The following is a 20,922-nucleotide window of genomic DNA, read 5'->3' on the forward strand; positions in this document are numbered from 1 at the left end:
ATAACGTGCCAGGGTTTGCAAACATCGAGTACGTTTTTTCTACTTTTTGAAGAAAAAGGACACACTTTAATCTGGTGTCAACATAAAGGATGATTTTTATAATTTACTCTCAATTTAAATTAGGGTCAGTGATATATATCGCTAGTAAGGTTTGTTTCACATTAGAATTTGTGTCTATTTTGTCTATTCTCATAGGATGTGGTATAGAATAATATATTCTATAAATATCGCATGTAGTTTTAACATCAAATTTACCACATTCTTATATCTAGGGGTGTAACAACTCCCAAAAGACCCTATGAAAAACCGTAATCAACATTCCTAACGCGTACGATGGAAACCAGGACGAAAAACGAGAAAATCCAGTTTTGGGTATTGTCGTGTGACGCGACGGTAATGGTAAAGCCGGTCGCGTGACGCGGCGCTTCACTCTTTGACAGGAGACACGTGCCGCCATGTGGCAAGCTACGTGGTGACTCATGCCACCTATGCCCTAATTCACCTTATCGCGCTATGCGACAGTGAAAGAGAAGATGGTCGCGTGACGCGACGGACTTAAATTCCAGCTATAGATTGGACGAGAATTGGACAGTTCAAACTGCTCATTTCTTTTCTTTCTCTCTTGAATTACTTTCCTAATATCCAATACACCTAAACCTCGAAACTCTTCTTCGTAGACAGCGTGCTAACCCTAATCACTGGTACGATACCTTGTCTGATTGACCCGAAACCAAATCAACGGATGTCAAAGTGCTGCCTGAATAAGGCTATACTTTGTTAACTACGTTGAGGTTTTGATCTCGTGATTGTCGTTAAAGTTTGAATTGGGTTAATACACTAATATGGGGTTCATCCCACAATATATAAAATGAAAACTACGGTGTTTTTTGAAAACTTTGATATTCTTCCTGACACCCGGTCCTGATGAAAATTCCGCTGTGATAATTTTAATAAACAACGGTACCACTTGTATCTGCTCACGTATCCCGCCCAAGGTGGGGTCGGGGTTGTGACATGGGGTGTCAATCGTATCGTGTTGATGGGTTGGCGGGTTACATGTTGGTAGGTTGGTGGGTTGAAATGTTCAACCAAACCCGACCCATATTATTATTCCGGTCTTAGATTTCAACCCTAACCCGACCCATATAAATTCGGGTCAACCCGAACCCGACCCGTTTAACCCATATTTTTAAATGTCTTATAAGTTGACGATTTATAAACGAGTTATTAGGTTTTAAACGGGATATCTATAACATGTTTAATGATGAGTATGAGTGTGCTATATATATATATATATATATAGGTACGGGATCGGGAGAAAACGCCCAAAAGTGTGAGAACGGTGAGAACGGATTCTTGCGTAGCACGTGTCAGGCGACATAGTGAAGGGCGGAGGGGCTTTTTTGTCCTTTTATATTCTTTTTTTAAACGCGTCTCACATCACCTCTTCATTTTTTGGCGTTTAACGAATACGCGGCGTTTTTATTGTTTTTTTAGATCAGGACCATAGTAAATATTTTGGTGTTTTAACTAAGTATGGCTTTGATTGTTGTGCCATGTAGGATGCAGGCCTATAATGTAAAAAATATTAATAATTTTCTTGATGTTTATTTTTTCTATCAATTGTTGTGCCATGTAGGATGCAGGCCTATAATGTGACACCCAATTATGGCGTTTTGAAAAGAATAAATTCAATTTTCCATGTAGTGGCTTTTAATATAATAAATGTTTAGCAATAATGTTATCGTCTCTTCATTTTACTCTTTTGCAATTACTGTTTCGTTCAGTTTCATCTGTCAATTAGTGTTGCTTTTCCAGTAATACTTTGTTTGGAATTTTTTGGCGTTTTATATAGCAATAACGTACTTTGCTAGCATCCGTTCTCATAGTTTTCATACTATCAGGCGCTTTGGTGTTTGTAGTTTTTGGCGTTTTATACTCAATTTTTTATTACTAGAGAATTAGATAATAAACAACAGAGAATTAGATAACAAACAATAGAAAATGAAAAAAAAATTAAAAATTCTAATCTAATTTCTCATCCAAATCATCACTGTCATCAGCCTCTTCTTCTATAACCTTTTTGGCGTTTTGAACCTTTTTGAGTGCCTTACCTAGATGCTAATTTTTCTACATAATGTCCGTCTTTAGAAGAAGCTTATTTTTAGTGGCATCCTATATTTTGGTTTGATATATACTTGTTTGGTGACATGTTGAAGATCAACGCCTGCTCGAATTTATTGATCCCTTCATATAACAACTTTCCTAAAATACTTAACACATCCCTATACGTCCTAAAATACACCCCATATATGAAAAACGGCCCCGAAATACCTTTAATTTAACAAAAATCAAATAAAACAAGATTTAGGGGGCGCTCGCGGGGCGTGACCCCCTTGGCAAACTCAGTCGCGGGTAGAGACAACTTGGCCACAAGGCTTAACCCGGTGCCGCCACGTGTCGTAATGCGTGTCGAGGCTAGTACCAAGTTAGCAAAGCTAGGGCCTAGTCTACAAGCCCTCGCGGGCCGTGAAGGCTTTGCCTTCTCTTCTCGCGGGGCGCGACAAAGTGCCGAATCAGCACTATAAATAGGAGGTCGAGGTTTCGGTTATTACTCGTTCAATTCTCGATCTCTCTCTCTAAATCTCTGATAGCAATTATAATTTTCGGGCATAATACCCACTAAATTAGCGAAACTCTGCCTCGTTGTAAGTATTATAACCCCAGTTACGTATTAGTTACTCTACCCGATTGATCTAGAGCTCCGTAACGCATGTATAGGCTCTGGCCGACTCAGTAGTTGGAGTTCTGTCCCGGGGGGAGGGTATAGCTAATATAAATTTGGGTTATTATACTAACACGTGTGCATTGTTTAATTTAATAGATTATAAACCAGGAAATCACAAGGAAATACCTAAATTAGCAATGTGAGTGATTCCTATTTTTGTAAACTGTTTTTACAAAACCTCAATTGCTTTAAACTATAATTAACAGTGATTGAGTATTTGTGATTCTACAATTATCGTCGGTATGTTGGGGTTTTGTATACAAAATTTGTTACTACACTGTGAGTAGTAACATTACCACAAGTCAGGATTGACAGTACCGTGGGTGGTCATTAAAGTAGATGTAAACAAATGTAATTGCTGGATTGCCCTCAATGCTGTAAAATGATAAACTTTCCTTGATTAAACTGGGATTCACTCGTCAGTATTTCTTGCTGATAAAATGTTTTTAAACGCGTTTCAGGTAACAAAATGTGAAAGCCAATTAGAAGCCAGCTGGAGAGCACTGAAGGATTGGAAAAGTGGCTATAAAAGTTACTTAAATAAAGAAGAAGTTTTATTTCAATAAATTAGGGTTTATCCTTATAAACATGTTTGTAATGAAACTTAGGAATTTCCCATATATTTATTATTATAAAAATGTTGTGTTTTACTCTGATAAACTATTTCCTAACTACGGTCCTGATGTAAATTCCGCTGCCAAATTAATAAACACCAATACCACTGGCTCCGAGTAGCTCGCGGACGCCCGCCTCCCGGGGCAGGGGTCGGGGGTTACGACAGAAGGTGGTATCAGAGCCACAGCCACTGATTTCAGCCACAAAAGTGTTCTGCTGACACCAAAATTTTAAATTATGTTAGGAAATAATTATTTTCATATCTGTATATTATTGTTTTGTGTTATTTGACAATTTGTTAGTTTACAATATGAGTGATCAAGGTCCGTCAGACGCCTATCGTCAATTGTCTAGTTCTCCTAGAGATGAAGGAACTTCCTCCCAACCTACTCCTTCGGGTATTCAGCTGACACAGAAGAGGGGATTTTCATATTTAAAGCGCAATCCGAAGAACCATTCCCTACCAAAGAGAGAGGATGGTTCAGTCGGGGAGCACATGAGCATAGGAAGAGAATGAGGAAATTACAGCAACAACGGGCTTTAGCAGCAGCAAATAGGGAGATAAATGCCCAAACCCAAGACATAGTTAATAGGCGATTGGCCAACTTTCACATACTAGCTACTACTGCCGCAGACCCAAAATTAGACCAAATCATTGCACCACAGCCACTACCACTGTTCCCAACTCAACCCATGGAAATAGAACCTAACCCAGGAGACCAGGTTCCCATACCCGCCTTCGACCCAAACGAAATCCCTAGAATCCCAGCACCAAATCCTCTAGCTTACGACCCATGGGAGGATGATCATAGGGATTATCGAGAACTCTACCCACATGAGGAGCCCATACCAAACCCAGTAGCACCCTATTCCAACCTTGACCCTCTAGATCCATATTAGGATGACGATTAGTATGTTCGGGAAACACTAGAAAACCCATACCCATATGGAGAACCCGTACCACTGTATCCTAACCCAATACCAGCACCACCCCCACCCATGAGTACTGAAAACGTGCAGGAACTCCGCACTTTTGGTGAGGAGTTAGTAGATGAAGGAGACAGAATATGGCAAACAGGGGAAAGGCTCGTTTGGAAATACGACGAGCGAAATATGCAGTATTGGATGAACCCCCATTAATAATATATATATATATATATATATATGTGTGTGTGTGTGTGTATGTAGTTTGAAAATATATATATATATATATATATAGGATAATGCTAGATAAAAAACCCTAAAATTCTTAGAAAACTCTGGAAACCCAAATGGGAAGCCATTTTTACCCAACCTCCCGACATTTTTTTTTTTTTTGAAAAAAATTACACATGTAATATACATGTTTTAGAGTGTTTTGGGCCAAAAAAAACAAAAAAGCGCCGAATGGATTTTTTAAAAAAAAATAAACAAATTTCAGCTCCTAACACGTGTTAAGCAAAAAAAACATAATTTCGCTGAAAATTGCTGAAACTTGTTTTTTTTTTTTTAAAATATCCCTTCGGCGCTTTTTTGATTTTTTTGGCCCAAAAGTCTTAAAAACATGTATATTACATGTGTTATTTTTTTCAAAAAAAAAAATGTCGGGAGCTTGGGTTTTCTCGGGTTTTTTATATATATAGGGTTTTCTATCTAGCCCTACCCTATATATATATATATATCATAGATAGCCTAATACTTACTGATGCATGACTTGTAGTGTATTTTAAATTCCAGTTGTAGCTTGTAATATATATATATATATATATATATATATATAGGGGAGGTTCATTTGAGAAGAATGTTCTTGCAAGAAGAAAAATAAATTAATCTAAGCCCTACATTTTTGTGATCAGTGGTTGTGAATCAAGATATCATTTTTGTCCTCTTTTAATTAATGCTTTAATTAATAAGGGTATGATAGACAGTTTGATATACAATACTAATAAATATTATCAGGAGTTACTCAAGTCTCATTAATGACACAATAATTTCTTCTTCACCACCATTAATGTGTTAGGTCATACACCAATTTTATTAGGAGTGACAAAAGTATTTAAAAGTGTTAATGTCCTACACATATTTTATTATGTGTCGCAAATTTATGAAAAATGTTGTGGTCCTACACATTCTATTGCCTACACCCAAACATTTTTTTATGGTGTAGGAAATGTTGTGTTTATGGTGTAAGAAAAATTGAATATGTAGGATCATGTGCATGATTGTTTTTATTGTGTAAGATGCACATTTTTTAATAGGATAGACTCATTAAATGACTAGACATTCATTAATTTGAATAACAAAAATAAAGGATAGACTCATTAAATGATTTATTCAAATAACCTTTGTACCCTTTATTTTTTTTTATTCTTAATTTGTAATTTTCTTCTCATTTGAACTCTCCACTATATATATATATATATATATATATATATATATATATATATATATATATATATATATATATATCAAATAGAGTAAATGTCGCAATGCACGACGATTTTGATCAATGTGTTTGTTTGTGTGATTGTTCGCATTAAATCTTGTTCTGTGATATTAATATTTGGTAAATGTTTATAATCCAGATGGACAATGAAGTGAATCAGGAAAACCCGAATAACGATAATAACGGGAACCAATTAGACAACAGTGTCATCCAACACATAGTGGCACAAGGGATTATAGACGCTATGCCATATATTATCAAAACGTTAAGGAAGCGGAAAATAATAAAACTAACAGTAGAAGTAAATGACCACCTACTGAACCCAGTCACAGCGTAAACAATGGACCATTACTTCAATTGCCTATTCCAAAAAGAAGAAGAACCATGTCTTATGGTTGTTCTTACAAAGAATTCTGGTCTTGTAAACCTATAGAATTCTCTGGCAATGAAGGAGCCATTGCAACCCTACGTTGGATAGAAAAGACTGAGGCAGTCTTAAAAATAAGTAAGTGTGCAGAGGAAGACAAAATCATGTTTGCTTCCAATCTTTTTAAGAATGCAGCTTTAGAATGGTGGAACACTATTCTCCAGTCTAGGGGAAGTGACAGAGTCTATAATATGGAAGGACTGAGTTTAACATGGTCGAAAGAAAATTATGTCCTCCCAATGAAAAAGAACAAATTGCTAATAAATTTTTAAACCTTAGAATGACTGGAGTAGACTGTAAGGGTTACACTACCGTATTCTTTGAATATGCTAGAATCGTGCCAACCCTAGCTTCACCCGAACCAGTATTAATCTCCCGTTACATTTGGGGATTAATCAGTGAGATTAGACACGTAGTTAAGGCAGCTAGACCACAAACCATAGAAGAAGTGGTAGAACTAGCAAATACCTTGACTGATGAACTAGTACGTACACAAGAAGAAAACCAGAGGAAGAACCTAGTCCAAAAGCTTACCCTAGAATTTCGCTACGGAAATTCCAACTGCGGGAAAAACATAGGTTCTACCTCCGCACCTTACTGTAAGTCCTGCAAGAAAAAGCATTCGGGGAAATGTTCCACATACTGCAACTTCTGTAAAATACCGGGACATAAGGAAGAGGACTGCAGGAAGAAACCCAGTAATGGAGTATGCTTCAATTGTGGAGAAAAGGGGCATATCATACCGAACTGTCCGAAACTAGCTCCAGCCATGAACAACAAGATTACTAAGAATGCTAGAGCATTTTTTCTAACTGCAGAAGAAGCCAAGATGAATCCGGACGTGATTGCCGGTACGTTTTTAGTTAATGATATTTTTGCTAAAGTATTATTTGACTCTGGTGCGAACCAAAGTTTTATTAATACTTCATTTTGCAAACTTCTCAATCAACCATTAACTAAACTTCAACAAGAATGCCTAGTAGAAACGGCAAATGAAGAATCCATTAAGATCAATGAAATCTTGCAGGAAGTAAGAATAGAAATTTTAAACCATGATTTTAATGCTAACCTTTACCCAATGAATCTGACTGGATTTGATATTGTATTAGGAATGGATTGGTTAGTAGCCAATAAAGCCAGTATAATATATGATCAAAAGTCAATACAAGTAAATCCACCAAAAGGTGAAAAGATCACAATTAAAGGAGACAAACCAGCTAGATCTACGAAATTCATCTCTATGATGAAAACAGCCAGTTATGCAAGAAAAGGGTCATTAGTGTATATAATTTCCATAATCATCAACACTAAAGGAAAAGAATTGAAAGATATTCCTGTAGTATATCAATTCTCAGATGTTTTCCCAGAAGAACTACCTGGACTACCGCCAGATAGGGATGTCGAATTCAGAATTCACCTACTACCAGGGACAACACTGATTGCCAAGGCACCTTATCGTTTGGTACCAGCAGAGATGCAAGAACTGAAGAAACAGTTAGATGAACTTCTAGAGAAAGGATTCATACAGCCCAGTTCATCGCCATCGGCAGCACCAATTTTGTTTGTCAAGAAGAAGGACGGATCAATGCGTATGTGCATTGATTACTGAGAATTAAACAAGGTCACGATTAAAAATCGGTACCCATTACCGAGGATCAATGATTTGTTTAATCAGTTGCAAGGAGCTCGATTCTTTTCTAAGATCGACTTACTCTCAGGATATCATCAATTGAAAGTACAGGAAGATGACATTCCTAAAACTGCCTTCAGAACAAGGTATGGCCATTATGAATTTACAGTCATGCCCTTTGGTTCAACCAATGCCCCAGCTGCATTTATGGACATGATGAACAGAATATGTAAACCATATCTGGATAAATTCATAATTGTCTTTATAGATGATATTCTCATTTACTCTAAGAGTAAAGAGGAACATGCAGCGCATCTGCATGCACTCCTTACATTATTGAGAAAATAAAAGCTTTACGCTTAATTTTCGAAATGCGAATTTTGGTTAGAAGAAGTACAATTTCTTAGACATTTAGTTAATCATGAAGGAATTCATGTGGATCCCACAAAGATCGAAGCGATTACTAAATGGAAAGTCCCTGAATCACCAACGGAGTTGAGAAGTTTTCTAGGACTGGCAGGTTATTATAGACGGTTTATCCAAAACTTTTCTAGGATAGCCATTCCCTTAACAAAACTAACCTATAAATCAGTTAAGTTTGAATGGGGACCAAAACAGGAAGAAGCCTTTAGAATCCTTAAGCAAAGATTAACCAACGCACCCATACTCGCGCTACCAAAAGGAACTGAAGACTTTGTATTCTATTGTGACGCATCTAAATAAGGTTATGGATGTGTGTTAATGCAACGTCAAAAGGTTATAGCCTATGCCTCTAGAAAACTTAAGAATCATGAAGAGAATTATACAACCCACGATTCAGAATTAGGAGCCATAATTTTTGCCCTTAAAATTTGGAGACAATACCTTTATGGTAGTAAGTTTACCATTTTCACCGATCATAAGAGTTTAAGATATATTTTCGTGCAAAAAGAGTTAAATATGAGACAGAGACGCTGGATGGAAATTCTTAGTGATTATGATTGTAATATCGATTACCATGCAGGAAAGGCTAATGTAATAGTCGATGCTTTAAGTCGAAAGTATCATAAAAAACCAAGAAGAGTACGTTTTCTCAAATTAAATCTGCAGATAGATTTAAATGAACAGATTAGAGAAGTAGAAGAATCAGTAATCAAGGACGATACTGAAAAATTGAAAGGAATGATTAAAGAATTAGAATAAGGAACAGATGGAATTTGGAGATTCCATAAGAAAAGAATTTGGATACCCAAACAAGGAAATCTACGCCACCGAATATTAGAAGAAGCCCATAAGTCTAAATATACGATACACCCCGGTAGTGATAAAATGTATCAAGACTTAGGAAAGAATTTCTGGTGGATAGGAATGAAAAAAGGATATAGCAGCCTATGTTGCCAAGTGTCTAACCTGTTCACAAGTTAAAGCTGAACATCAGAAACCCTCAGAATTATTGCAGCAATTAGAAATGCCAATATGGAAATGGGAATTGATAACAATGGATTTTGTTACCAAATTACCCAAGACACGAAAAGGTAATAATACAATCTAGGTGATTGTAGATAGATTAACCAAGTCTGCTCATTTCTTACCGATGAAGGAAACTTTCAGTATGGAACAGTTAGCTAAGTTATATGTAAATGAAATAGTTTCATTACATGGAATTCCTTTATCTATTGTGTCTGATAGAGATAGCTGTTTTACTTCTCATTTTTGGACTAGTTTCCAAAAAGCAATGGGAACCAAGTTAAATCTAAGCACAGCTTATCATCCTCAAACGGACGGACAAAGCGAAAGGACAATTCAGACAATGAAAGACATGCTTAGAGCTTGTGTAATTGATTTCAGGGGAAATTGGGATGATCATTTACCATTAATAGAATTTTGCTACAATAACAACTACCATACTAGTATCAATGCTGCACCATTCGAAGCACTTTATAGACGAAAGTGCCGAACTCCAGTCTGTTTGGCAGAAATTGGAGAAAAGCAATTGTCTGGACCAGAGATAGTACAAGAAACAACAGACAATATTATTCAAGTCAAGGAAAGACTAAAAGTAGCACGCGATCGACAAAAGAGTTATGCTGACAATAGACGAAAGCCATTGGAGTTCCAAGTAGGAGATAAGGTATTATTAAAAGTTTCACCATGGAAAGGAATAGTTAGATTCATCAAGAGGGGAAAGCTAAGTCCTAGGTATGTTGGACCTTTTGAGATTATTAAAAGGATAGGACTTGTAGCTTACCAGCTACAACTGCTAGAGGAAATGGCAGGAATACATGATGTATTTCATATATGTAATTTCAAGAAGTGCTTAGCAGATGAATCACTAGTAATACCTCTTAAAGACATAGAGGTAAATGAGAAACTTAAGTTTGTAGAGAGACCCCTACAGATTGAAGACAGAAAGATCAAGAACCTCAAACACAAGAGATTAGTTCTAGTCAAAGTAAGATGGGATTCCAAGAGAGTACCAGAGTACACTTGGGAGCTCGAATCAGAGATGCAGAGGAAATATCCACACCTATTCCAATAGACCTCGAGGACGAGTTCTAAAACAAGGTGGGGAGGATATAACAACTTTCCTAAAATACTTAAAACATCCCTATATGTCCTAAAATACACCCTGTATATGGAAAAAGGCCCCGAAATACCTTTAATTTAACAAAAATCAAGTAAAACAAGCTTTAGGGGGCGCTCGCGGGGTGCAACCCCCTTGGCAAACTCAGTCGCGGGCCGCGACAGCTTGGCCACCAGGCTTAACCCGGTGCCACCACGTGTCGTAATGCCTGTCGAGGCTAGTACCAAGCCAGCAAAGCTAGGGCCTAGTCTACAAGCCCTCGCGGGCCGCGAAGGCTTTGCCTTCTGTTCTCGCGGGGCGCGACAAAGTGCCGAATCAGCACTATAAATAGGAGATCGAGGTTTCAGTTGTTACTCGTTCAATTCTCGATCTCTCTCTCTAAATCTCTGATAGCAATTATAATTTTCGAGCATAATACCCACTAAATTAGCGAAACTCTGCCTCGTTGTAAGTATTATAACCCTGGTTACGTATTAGTTACTCTGCCTGATTAATCTAGAGCTCCGTAACGCATGTCCAGGCTCTGCCCGACTCAGTCGTTGGAGTTCTGTCTCGGGGGGATAGCTAATATAAATTTGGGTTATTATACTAACACGTGTGCATTGTTTAATTTAATAGATTATAAACCAGGAAGTCACAAGGAAATACCTAAATTAGCAATGTGAGTGATTCCTCTTTTTGTAAACTATTTTTACAAAACCTCAATTGTTTTAAACTATAATTAACAGTGGTTGAGTATTTGTGATTCTACAATTATCGTCGGTATGTTGGGGTTTTGTATACAAAATTTGTTACTACACTGTGAGTAGTAACATTACCACAAGTCAGGATTGGCAGTACCGTGGGTGGTAATTAAAGTAGATGTAAACAAATGTAATTGCTGGATTGCCCTCAATGCAGTAAAATGATAAAACTTTCCTTGATTAAACTGGGATTCACTCGTCAGTATTTCTTGCTGATAAAATGTTTTTAAACGCGTTTCAGGTAACAAAATGTGAAAGCCAATTAGAAGCCAGCTGGAGAGCACTGAAGGATTGGAAAAGTGGCTATAAAAGTTACTTAAATAAAGAAGAAGTTTTATTTCAATAAATTAGGGTTTATCCTTATAAACATGTTTGTAATGAAACTTGGGAATTTCCCATATATTTATTATTATAAAATGTTGTTTTTTACTCTGATAAACTATTTCCTAACTACGGTCCTGATGTAAATTCCGCTGCCAAATTAATAAACACCAATACCACCGGCTCTGAGTAGCTCGCGGACGCCCGCCTCCCGGGGCAGGGGTCAGGGGTTGCAACACTTAATGCCATCAATATATCCATCAAGAACAAAGTGACATGATGACATATCAGTGTCATCAGTCTTTTTTCATGAATATTTGTCCATCTCATTCAGCAAAAGCTTATAGAGATACCCACCTCAGAGAAGAATCCATTCAGTGAAACTTCATTCAGAACAATACTCAATATAGAAGAAACGAGGTTCCCATTTGTGGCCTTTTTAACTATTTTTTGGCGTTTTTAAAGTGAGTAGTTTCTAGGAAACATGGCGTTGTTTTTGGATGTGATCAATTGATTGTGCAGAGACGTCTCTCTTATAGGATGTTTTGGCGTGTAGTTTAGGCGGGATTTTATTATAATAAATGATATTAATAAAGTAACCGTCTTTTCAGTTACTGTGTGTATTTTTACTGTTTTTGTTCAGCTTTTTATGAGTTTTAGGGTGATAGACATGCCATCTTCCAAGTTTGGCGTTTTTTAATGGCTTTAAGTAGTTTTTTGCGTTTTTTTTTTGAGCTTTTAATAATAGTTTTCCAAATTATTTTTATTATAGTTTGGGAGTTTTTGGCGTTTTATGGCATGATGACGTTTCACAAGCATTTTGTCTGTTTGGCGTTTTTATTAAAATAATGTATTTTTGTTCTTAGTAAAAAAAATACATAACAAACAACAGAAAAAGAAAATAAAAAAATAAAAATAGAAACAATTCATCTTCCAAATCTTCACTGTCATCAGTCTCTTTCTTCTTTGAAACATGTTCACTGGCGGTTTGACTTTGGTATGCTTCATTTTGTTTTTTTGTTGTTGAAGTAGCTTTTTTGTGACCGTTTGGAAGGATAAAATGACATGACTTTTTTGTTTGAAGTTCATCTTTATCTTCATGTTTATCTTCAAACTACTTATCAGTGTCATCCATCTCTTCATGGCATTCAAAAATTCATCAACGACAAAACATAAAAAAATGACATAAGTCTAACATCAGCATCTTTTTGTTGAAGATTTATCCATCTCATGCAGTGTTATTGAGTTACACCCCCTCAGCTAAGAATGCATTATGCGAAACTTCGCGTAGAACAATATTGAATATACAAGAAACGATGTTTGCCATTTTGGCGTTTTACTGAGGAAATAGTAAATATGGCGTTTCCGGTTCGGGGGTGTGTTTAATGAATGTGTGAGATGTTTTGTTTATATAGGATGTCTTTTGGCCCGTAATGGTGTTTTTTGGTAGAGAAGTTTAAAGACCCTTTTACCCTTAATGAAGCACGTCCACTTAATAGAATTGGTGTTATTTACGAAAACGCCACCGCGCCAATCTAGTCTATAGATTGTTTGGATCGTACGATCCATAACCGTTCTCACACTTTTCACCGTTTTCTCTAAATCCTGACCCTATATATATAATGTGTCAAAATTAACATTATTATAACTAAACATGTAAAATAGAAACAGAAAAAACAAAAAAATATATAAAAGATTTATTTTCTAAATAGTTAAACGGGTTAATGGGTCAACCCATTTTTATACGGGTCAACCCGAACCCAACCTGTTTTTTTAAACAGGTCATGTTAGTCGACCTATACCTGTTTTTTTCGTGTCGAATTCGGGTCGAGATTGACGGGTCGTGTCAAGAATTACCGCCCCTACTAATATCTACACATTGTAAACCTCTTATTTTAATAATAAAAATGATAAAATATTATAACAAAACAGTTTGAATTATGAACTATAATATAATATAATATAATATAATATAATATAATATAATATAATATAATATAATATAATATAATATAATATAATATAATATAATATAATATAATATAATATAATATAATATAATATAATATAATATAATATAATATAATATAATATAATATAATATAATATCTTATTTTACAATAATAAAATATAATAGTTTATTTACAAATAGTGAAATATCGTAGCAAATCACCTAAATCTACAACAATGAGGGCAATAGTATTACGATGACACTCGTGGAAAAAGGTGGTTCGTCTTTTCCTTTTTTTTTTCTTTTTAAATTATTAGCTTATATGGGCGGCAAATGGAATAGTGCCAGGCTGCTTGCCACTCCCCTATTGGCCCAACAAATTTACGATTTTATCCCGCTTTAAAATTAAGATTTTGTCATCAGTTTAAAATTATATTTTTACCCCTACTTAAAAATAAATTTACGCTTTTGCTCCCAGCTAAAAATTTCAATTTCGCCATCGGTTGAAAATTACGATTTTGTCCCATTTAAATTTACAGTTTTGTCATTAGTTTTTTTCTTCTCCCAGGCAGGTTACGATTTTGCCATCAACTTAAATTTACATTTTCTCCATCGTTTTTGTTTGTTTTCCTGGTTAAACTACAATTTTGTCCCCAGTGTAAAATTACAGTCATGTCACTGTTTTAGTTTTTTTTTTTTAAATTGTGGTAGTGTTTTGCTTTAATTTGTTTACTCGGTGTAATTTTTATTCGTGTTAGGCGGCTGCCTGACACACGCTCATTTGTCCTGAAAAATTATAATTTTTCACCAGTTTAAAATTTTAGTTTTTCCATCTTTGTTTTTAGCAAAAATATGATAATGGTTGACTCGATGTAATTTTTTTGAGACCGTGTTATGAATAGTATGTGCAAGTAACAAAAACACAAACGTACATGTTATGAGAAAGAAAATCGGCTTAGGGCCCCGCAACGTGGACGGGGCAAACACTAGTTATTATCATATACACTATTTTGTATTATTAAGTTTTGGTGGTGATTTTATTAAAAAGTTATGTTAATACAGCGTGAAACAATTTTTTTTTAAACTTGAAATAAAATAAAGCAACGTGCATAAAGATGAGTTTTAACAATCTGATTTAGAGTAACTTAATTGTCATTTGAAAGTATGATAAGCTGGGTGTACGGTGATTCGGTTTGGTTTGGTTTTCAGCCTACATCGAATCGAATCGAAATGTTTGGTTATTGTATTATATTCATCGATCAGTTTTTGATTAATCGGTTTTTGCATCGGATTCTGGATAGAGATGAACAAAAAAACGGTTCGGGAACTGCAACCGGACAAACCGACCCGAACCAGTACAAGCCAAAACGGTTCAGTTTGCAATCCAAACCGTAGTTCCACACTGGTTCCCCTCCCTTGAGTCAAAATCAAGCCGACCTAGTTTTTAGTTTTTCACACAAAATGGTTTGAAAAAACCTTGTTTTATATCGTACAAATTGGTTTCTACACGTACTTTAATAATAATTCTAAAAATTAATTTAAGGTTAATTTTTTATTAAAAAGAAAATTTGTCTTAAATTTTTTTTAGCACGCAAGAACCGGTTTACAAACCGAAACCGATAGTAAACTGATAGAATCGAAACCGGCTTTCCAAATCAGTAGTAAAAACCGACCAAAGCATGGAGAAACTGAACCGGTTTCAAACTGAAACCGATTTTACTTGAAACCGGTTAAAGTAAAAGACGGTTACAAACCAGTTTGGGTTAAAAAAAACCGTTTTGTGCACCTCTAGTTCTGGTCGGTTGACTATTTGTTATATAATATAATGAATTGGGCTTTGATGTTTTTCGTATGAAAATGATCCGTATTATGAACTTGGGCATTGAATTTTAGACTTGAAAAACGTAAGACATATATGGGCTTGTCTTTTTGAGCTTTACAATTACAACTCAACAAGTTACTTGATTTTTTTTTTAAACGGAACAACTAGAGTTGATAAAAAACATAGTGTAATTATATATGACAACGCTATGATATCGAATACAATAAACAAAAGCAGGCACCGCACGAACCACGTGCAATCATAAGAATACAAAGGGACTAGAGTATTAAGGGGGTGTTTGGGATTGCTTATAAAACAACTTATTGACTTATAACTTTTTGGAAAATACGTTTTTTTAGAAAATAATGTTTAGGTAATGGGTTGAAAATAAGGTTTTAAGGCTTTTGAAAAAGGAGATAAGGATGTGGAAAAGTCAATAAGTTGTTTTTTCATATGAAATCGAACACTAGATGATTAGTTCAGCTTTTGTTACAGCTTTTTTAAAATGGTCATTTGACCTCTTAAGTGATTGGATGATTAGAATTTGTTTCACTTTACATAAACACTAGAAGCTGTTTATCTTCGAGTTGTGAACACAATAATTAGATAGTGTGACTTGAATAATCAGAATTAGATAGTTGTTAATCACGTTATGAGTAGGTTAAAATGAGATGTTGGAAATACGAGTTTTTTTAGGTGACTATGTGTCAGAATATGTTACTTGAAAACTCATGGGACCTACAAATACCCTCTTAGCCAATAGGATAAAATAAAACATAGATTGTGTTGGGCAAGTGGTCTTCAAGTGAGGTAAAGACATAAAATCAGTGAAAGTTGGTTTCAAACTTGAGACTTGTGTTAGAGAAGCTCAAGGGGGGAGTTTGGATGTGTGTATGTTGTTTGAAGTTGTGATAAGTCATTGCTTGATAACTTCTAGTTATTTGAGGATTTAAATCCAACAAGTTCTTAACTAAAAACACTAGAATTTTAAATTTCTAATCACAATCTCCATCATCTCCAATGATGGTCCTGCACGTTATATATATACAAAACCAATTGTTCGGGTTTAGTTTGGTTTGGTTATTACAGTTCAGTTCGGTTGTTGGTAATTAATTTCGATTCGTAAATCAGTTCTCTGCTCATCCATGTCTAAAAGTGTTTTAGATCGAGGATTAGAAAGCATCAAAGGATATAGGATTATGTTTTAATCTCAATATATGGGTTTTTATGTTAGACTTAATTTGATACTTTATAACTTTAAATAGTATATAAATATTGATGTTTACGATGCTTAATACCTCTAGACTAGTTTAATTATATTATCGTATCGTCGAGGTTATTTTTCTTGTTATAAAGTGGATAAAGTTGACCAAAAAACCAGTGGGTGGAGTGGCGGACGTTACAAATTTCTTGGGCAATAACGACTTTGAATGTTTGGTGCCATGCCAACTTTGCAATCATAGTCAGTTATGACGTTTATTAAAATGAACTTACAATTAGTAAAATAATTATGGTTACGAAAGTAAATGATTCTATAAAAAGATATTTATCTGCTACTTGGCTTTACTACCACGGAGACCAGTGGATATGCTTCTAGTAGTTAGATCAAATACAAACCATATTTCGTCTAAAAATTATAGGAATCATTTAAAAAGTGTCACGTGTCACCCAACCAATTATAAATAATGGGCAAAATAATAACCAAAATATCAATTATATTAAATTCCTTATAATTATGCCAACGAGCAGCTTTTTAATTTTTTATTTTTTTGGATCCTCATTTGTTTTCAATGTGCTACTACAAAGAAAAGTGCTGATATAATTAACATATGTGCTAAAATCAATTATCATGTTTAATTTACACGTGCTAATATAATTCCAAAGTGCTATTTTTATGTATGTGTTGTTTTAGTATGTGTTAATTTAAATTTTTTAAGTGCTACAATCTGTTCTCACGGTTTTTAGAATAAATGTGGTTTGTGCCGTAATACTTGCAATGGACATAACCGTTGCAAACACCTCTTTGCAACAGGTTTGGTCCATCTCGTATTATGTGCAGTTGGTCACCATTGTTAGGAATCATGTTTGTGACCTCTTAGCGACAAGGTTAAGTGTCGCTATCGCTGCGAAGTGCGATGTTTTTTCTATGGGAGACTGGAATTTATTTTGCCGCAATTTTCAATTTTTCTACCTAACTGTTGCCACGGATTTTTGTCACAGATTTGCTCCAATTTATATATCAAATGGGACGTGTGATTTTGAAAAAAATACGTTGATTCCAAAACATACAAAGCATTCAAGTTTATTTATTTATCACGTTTACACCTCACAACACCATCATCACACAAGGCAAAATCTCATAAAAGTAGACCAAAGACTAAAAATACATGGGTGACATTAACATAACAATACGCATGCATGCATGCAGTTCAAAAGCAAGTCGTATCCATGTCTATTTGGTGTCCGAGAAGAAGGAGTTGACCGTAGGCATAATCTCCGGTGGTCGCGTACGTAAAAATTTCCGAAGACCATGTTCAGCGTATTTTTCACCCTCGTCGTGATTTTCGAGCACAGCCGTGGTCCGATGTACCTTGTTCACCCTATAATATCTTACAATAATTAATCAACAAATCCTCAAAACAAATAAGAATAAGTCACAAATCTATTTAAATTTAAAAAAAAATATATTCAAATTGTTTAATGAAAATCGTTAAGTAATATCACCTCACATCAGGGTTCATGAAAACATTTCTAGTAAGCTGGAAAACACACATGCTTGTCACAAACGTCATCGCAGCCATAAGTGGATAAACCTACATCAAACATGCACGTTATATATAACACAAAGATCGGGGCCGGTTCTAAGAATTCGTGTACACTGTTCGAGCTCGAAAAACCGTGCCTTTAGGCCTTAACGAAATTGAGTATTGTGCTCACTGAAGGTCTAAATCTAATGCCAATGGGTCACTAACTAATATAAACCATAAAAATAGTTTTGTAAGTGGGCCTATGTTGGTGTTTGTATGTGTTTACCTACTAGTTTTTTTTTTACATATCCATTTCGGATTTTTTTAGAATACGGTGCCCTTCGAAATATCGGGTCCTGACCGGCCATGACAAAGATTAACAATCACCACTACAACATTTGTTACTTGTTACAGTCGAAACTGTCATAAACCCGTTACAAAGGGCAAAAATAACTTACTAGCAACGAATTACAGTCGGACATAAATTTGTCGCTAATTTTGCGATCAATTTTTTTGGTAAAAAATATCGGTCATCAACGCTTATTTTTGCAGTAGTGCACAACATTGGAAGTTTTTCTGAAACTGATAAGAGTAACTACTGATTATATCGTATGTTTACCTCAGGTCTCACCCAACGCGGCATTTTCGAATAGTTTTGGCTACTTGTTGAACTTCAAAAGTTAAGATGTCTTTGTAGAATGGATTGATCAGGTCGGGATTAATTTGGAAATGTTAGAATGGAATGTATGGGAATGTATCTTGATATTTATATTCTTTATAGAGATGGTCAATGGTTTTGACTATGTGAAGTTGATTTCAAGCCAACAGATTTGGGTTTGTGACATTTTGAACACAATATAATAATGTCTTTATATGACTTTTCATTTACTTTTGTTTATCTCCTCATATTACTTGGATAAAAAAGAAACGCTCACACCCTGCTTGTGGATGATTATACGGGTCGTATAGGAGAATTTTGTATAAAAAAATATAAGAGAATGTTTTTTTTTGTCTCCATCTATACAAGTCGTATAACATTATATGACCTGTATATAATGCTATATGACCCAAAACCCAAATAATATTATAAGATTTGTATAATGTTATACGACCCGTATAGAATGTTTACATGACCCAATATTTTCTCCATCTATACCAGTCGTATATCATTATACGACTCAATATTTGTCACGTCAGATTATTCTGTATGGATCGTATAATCCTATACAACCCGTAAAGAGGGTGTGATTTATTAACTCCAAAAAGAAAACTTAAATTGTGAGATTTCAAAGTTGAAAGATAAAGGAATAGCTATATTCGATTATATATACATTCATCTATTTGTGTGTGTGTGTTTTTTTTTTTTTTTGTTCTTTTTTTAAACTCAAACCTTATACCTTGTGGTCCCCTTTTGGTCTGAAGAACAAGAGGGCCAGCAACGTTGGAATCTCGGAAACGGCCGGACCCATGTTGATGTGTGGGTAGACGGGTACATCATTTAAAAAAAACTATTGTATCTTTTAGTAAAAAATCTGATCGAACCCTTTGAAAATATGGTTGAATCCCTCATTCGCACCCACAGAAAATAACTCTTGGATCCGTCACTGATCTCAAATCACCATGTAAAAAAGTTCCGGCAAAAACACCATGATCCATCGGCCCTCACGGACCGCATCCCTTCTTTTGTGAGGCCACACCCTTTATCACCTCGCCCTCTCTTTTCCACGTTGACTTTTCTCTTCCATGTCGTAAGCTTTGGGGGTTGACAATCTGTATTGCTAATGTTATAAGGGTTGTAAAGTAAATAAACCGAACAAAAAAATCATGGATAGTTTAGAGTGAACGAGAGAGATCTCAATCATATATCATCAAAAGGTTGTAAACGAACCCAACATTCAATGAATCGTTCGCAAACCATTTAATGGAAAGTTCTTTTACTAAATGAACTAGTTTTATCTCTGTCGTCGTGTTGCGGCGAACTTCTTTTGTCATTTAATTTGTGTTCACATATGTTTGAAATCACTACGAGCGTGTTGCGCATGGAACAACTGACAAGAATAAAAAGAAAATGTAGAAAAAACACTAAAAGATAACCGAAAGAAAATCAACCAAAAAACTTGTATGGTAATGATGTTTGTATGAAACCAGCGGTCAGAGATGAGCAAATGGTATTGGGTATCGATACCGAATTTCCCGAACCGAAAGATCTTAAGTATGAATTCGGTACCGACTTTTGGCGTTCCTGGTACCGGTTCCCTACCGTTTTTACCTTCATATACCGGTACCGTAACCGGTATTTTCGGTACCAGTACCGATTCGGTATCGGTTGGCACCGAGCTCATCCTTACCCTTGAAACTAAAAAAAAAATCATTAAAAGTTGAAAATCAACAAAAAAAAAAAGTTGTACGATACCGTTGTTGTTCGTACGGTACCCGTGATCAGGGATGAGCGAATGGTACCGAGTAGTAATACCGAATTTCCCGAACTAAAAGATTTTCAATATCAATTCAGTACCGACTTTTGGCGTTTTCTGTACCAGGTTGGTGTCAGTTTTTACCTTCATGTATCGATACCGAACAGGATCGTACTAGTATTTTTTATGTTAGTACCAGTTCGATACCGGTTGACACCAAGTTTTTCCCAACCCGTGATAAAAAATATTAAAGTTAAGTAAAATTATAAAGAAAATAATTTTTATTATAATATTAAAATAGTAAAAGTATTAAAAAAAATTTATGTATAATTAAAATATTAAAAGAACTATTTATTAGGTTCTTTTATTAATTATAGTATAGTGTAGTGTAATGTAATGTAATGTAATTTAATGTAATGTAATTTAAATTGTAATGTAATGTAATAGACATGAACATGAAATCTCGTTCGATTGAT

General features: G+C 35.2%; 1 protein-coding gene across 1 annotated transcript; it reads right to left on the reverse strand.

Moving 5' to 3' along the window:
* Positions 1-17,571: 17,571 nt before the first annotated feature.
* On the reverse strand, positions 17,572-18,772 carry LOC110874829. The gene is made up of 3 exons (XM_022123231.1): positions 18,652-18,772; positions 18,010-18,098; positions 17,572-17,885 (listed from the first exon to the last, which is right to left on the reverse strand). Exons 1-3 carry the CDS (start codon positions 18,673-18,675, stop codon positions 17,738-17,740), a joined length of 261 nt encoding a protein of 86 aa, XP_021978923.1. The 5' UTR covers positions 18,676-18,772; the 3' UTR covers positions 17,572-17,737.
* Between the last annotated feature and the right edge of the window lie 2,150 nt (positions 18,773-20,922).

Source organism: Helianthus annuus, chromosome 9 (genome assembly GCF_002127325.2).
Source record: "Helianthus annuus cultivar XRQ/B chromosome 9, HanXRQr2.0-SUNRISE, whole genome shotgun sequence".
In the NCBI taxonomy this organism is placed as follows: Eukaryota; Viridiplantae; Streptophyta; class Magnoliopsida; order Asterales; family Asteraceae; genus Helianthus; species Helianthus annuus.

Bases quoted from the DNA above. Each gene is read 5' to 3' on its own strand.
- LOC110874829 (XM_022123231.1), bottom strand. From the start codon at position 18,675: ATGCCGCGTTGGGTGAGACCTGAG. The intron at 18,099-18,651 runs GTAAACATACGA...TGTTTGATGTAG, and splicing joins CGCGTTGGGTGAGACCTGAG to GTTTATCCACTTATGGCTGC. The intron at 17,886-18,009 runs GTGATATTACTT...AAGATATTATAG, and splicing joins TTCATGAACCCTGATGTGAG to GGTGAACAAGGTACATCGGA.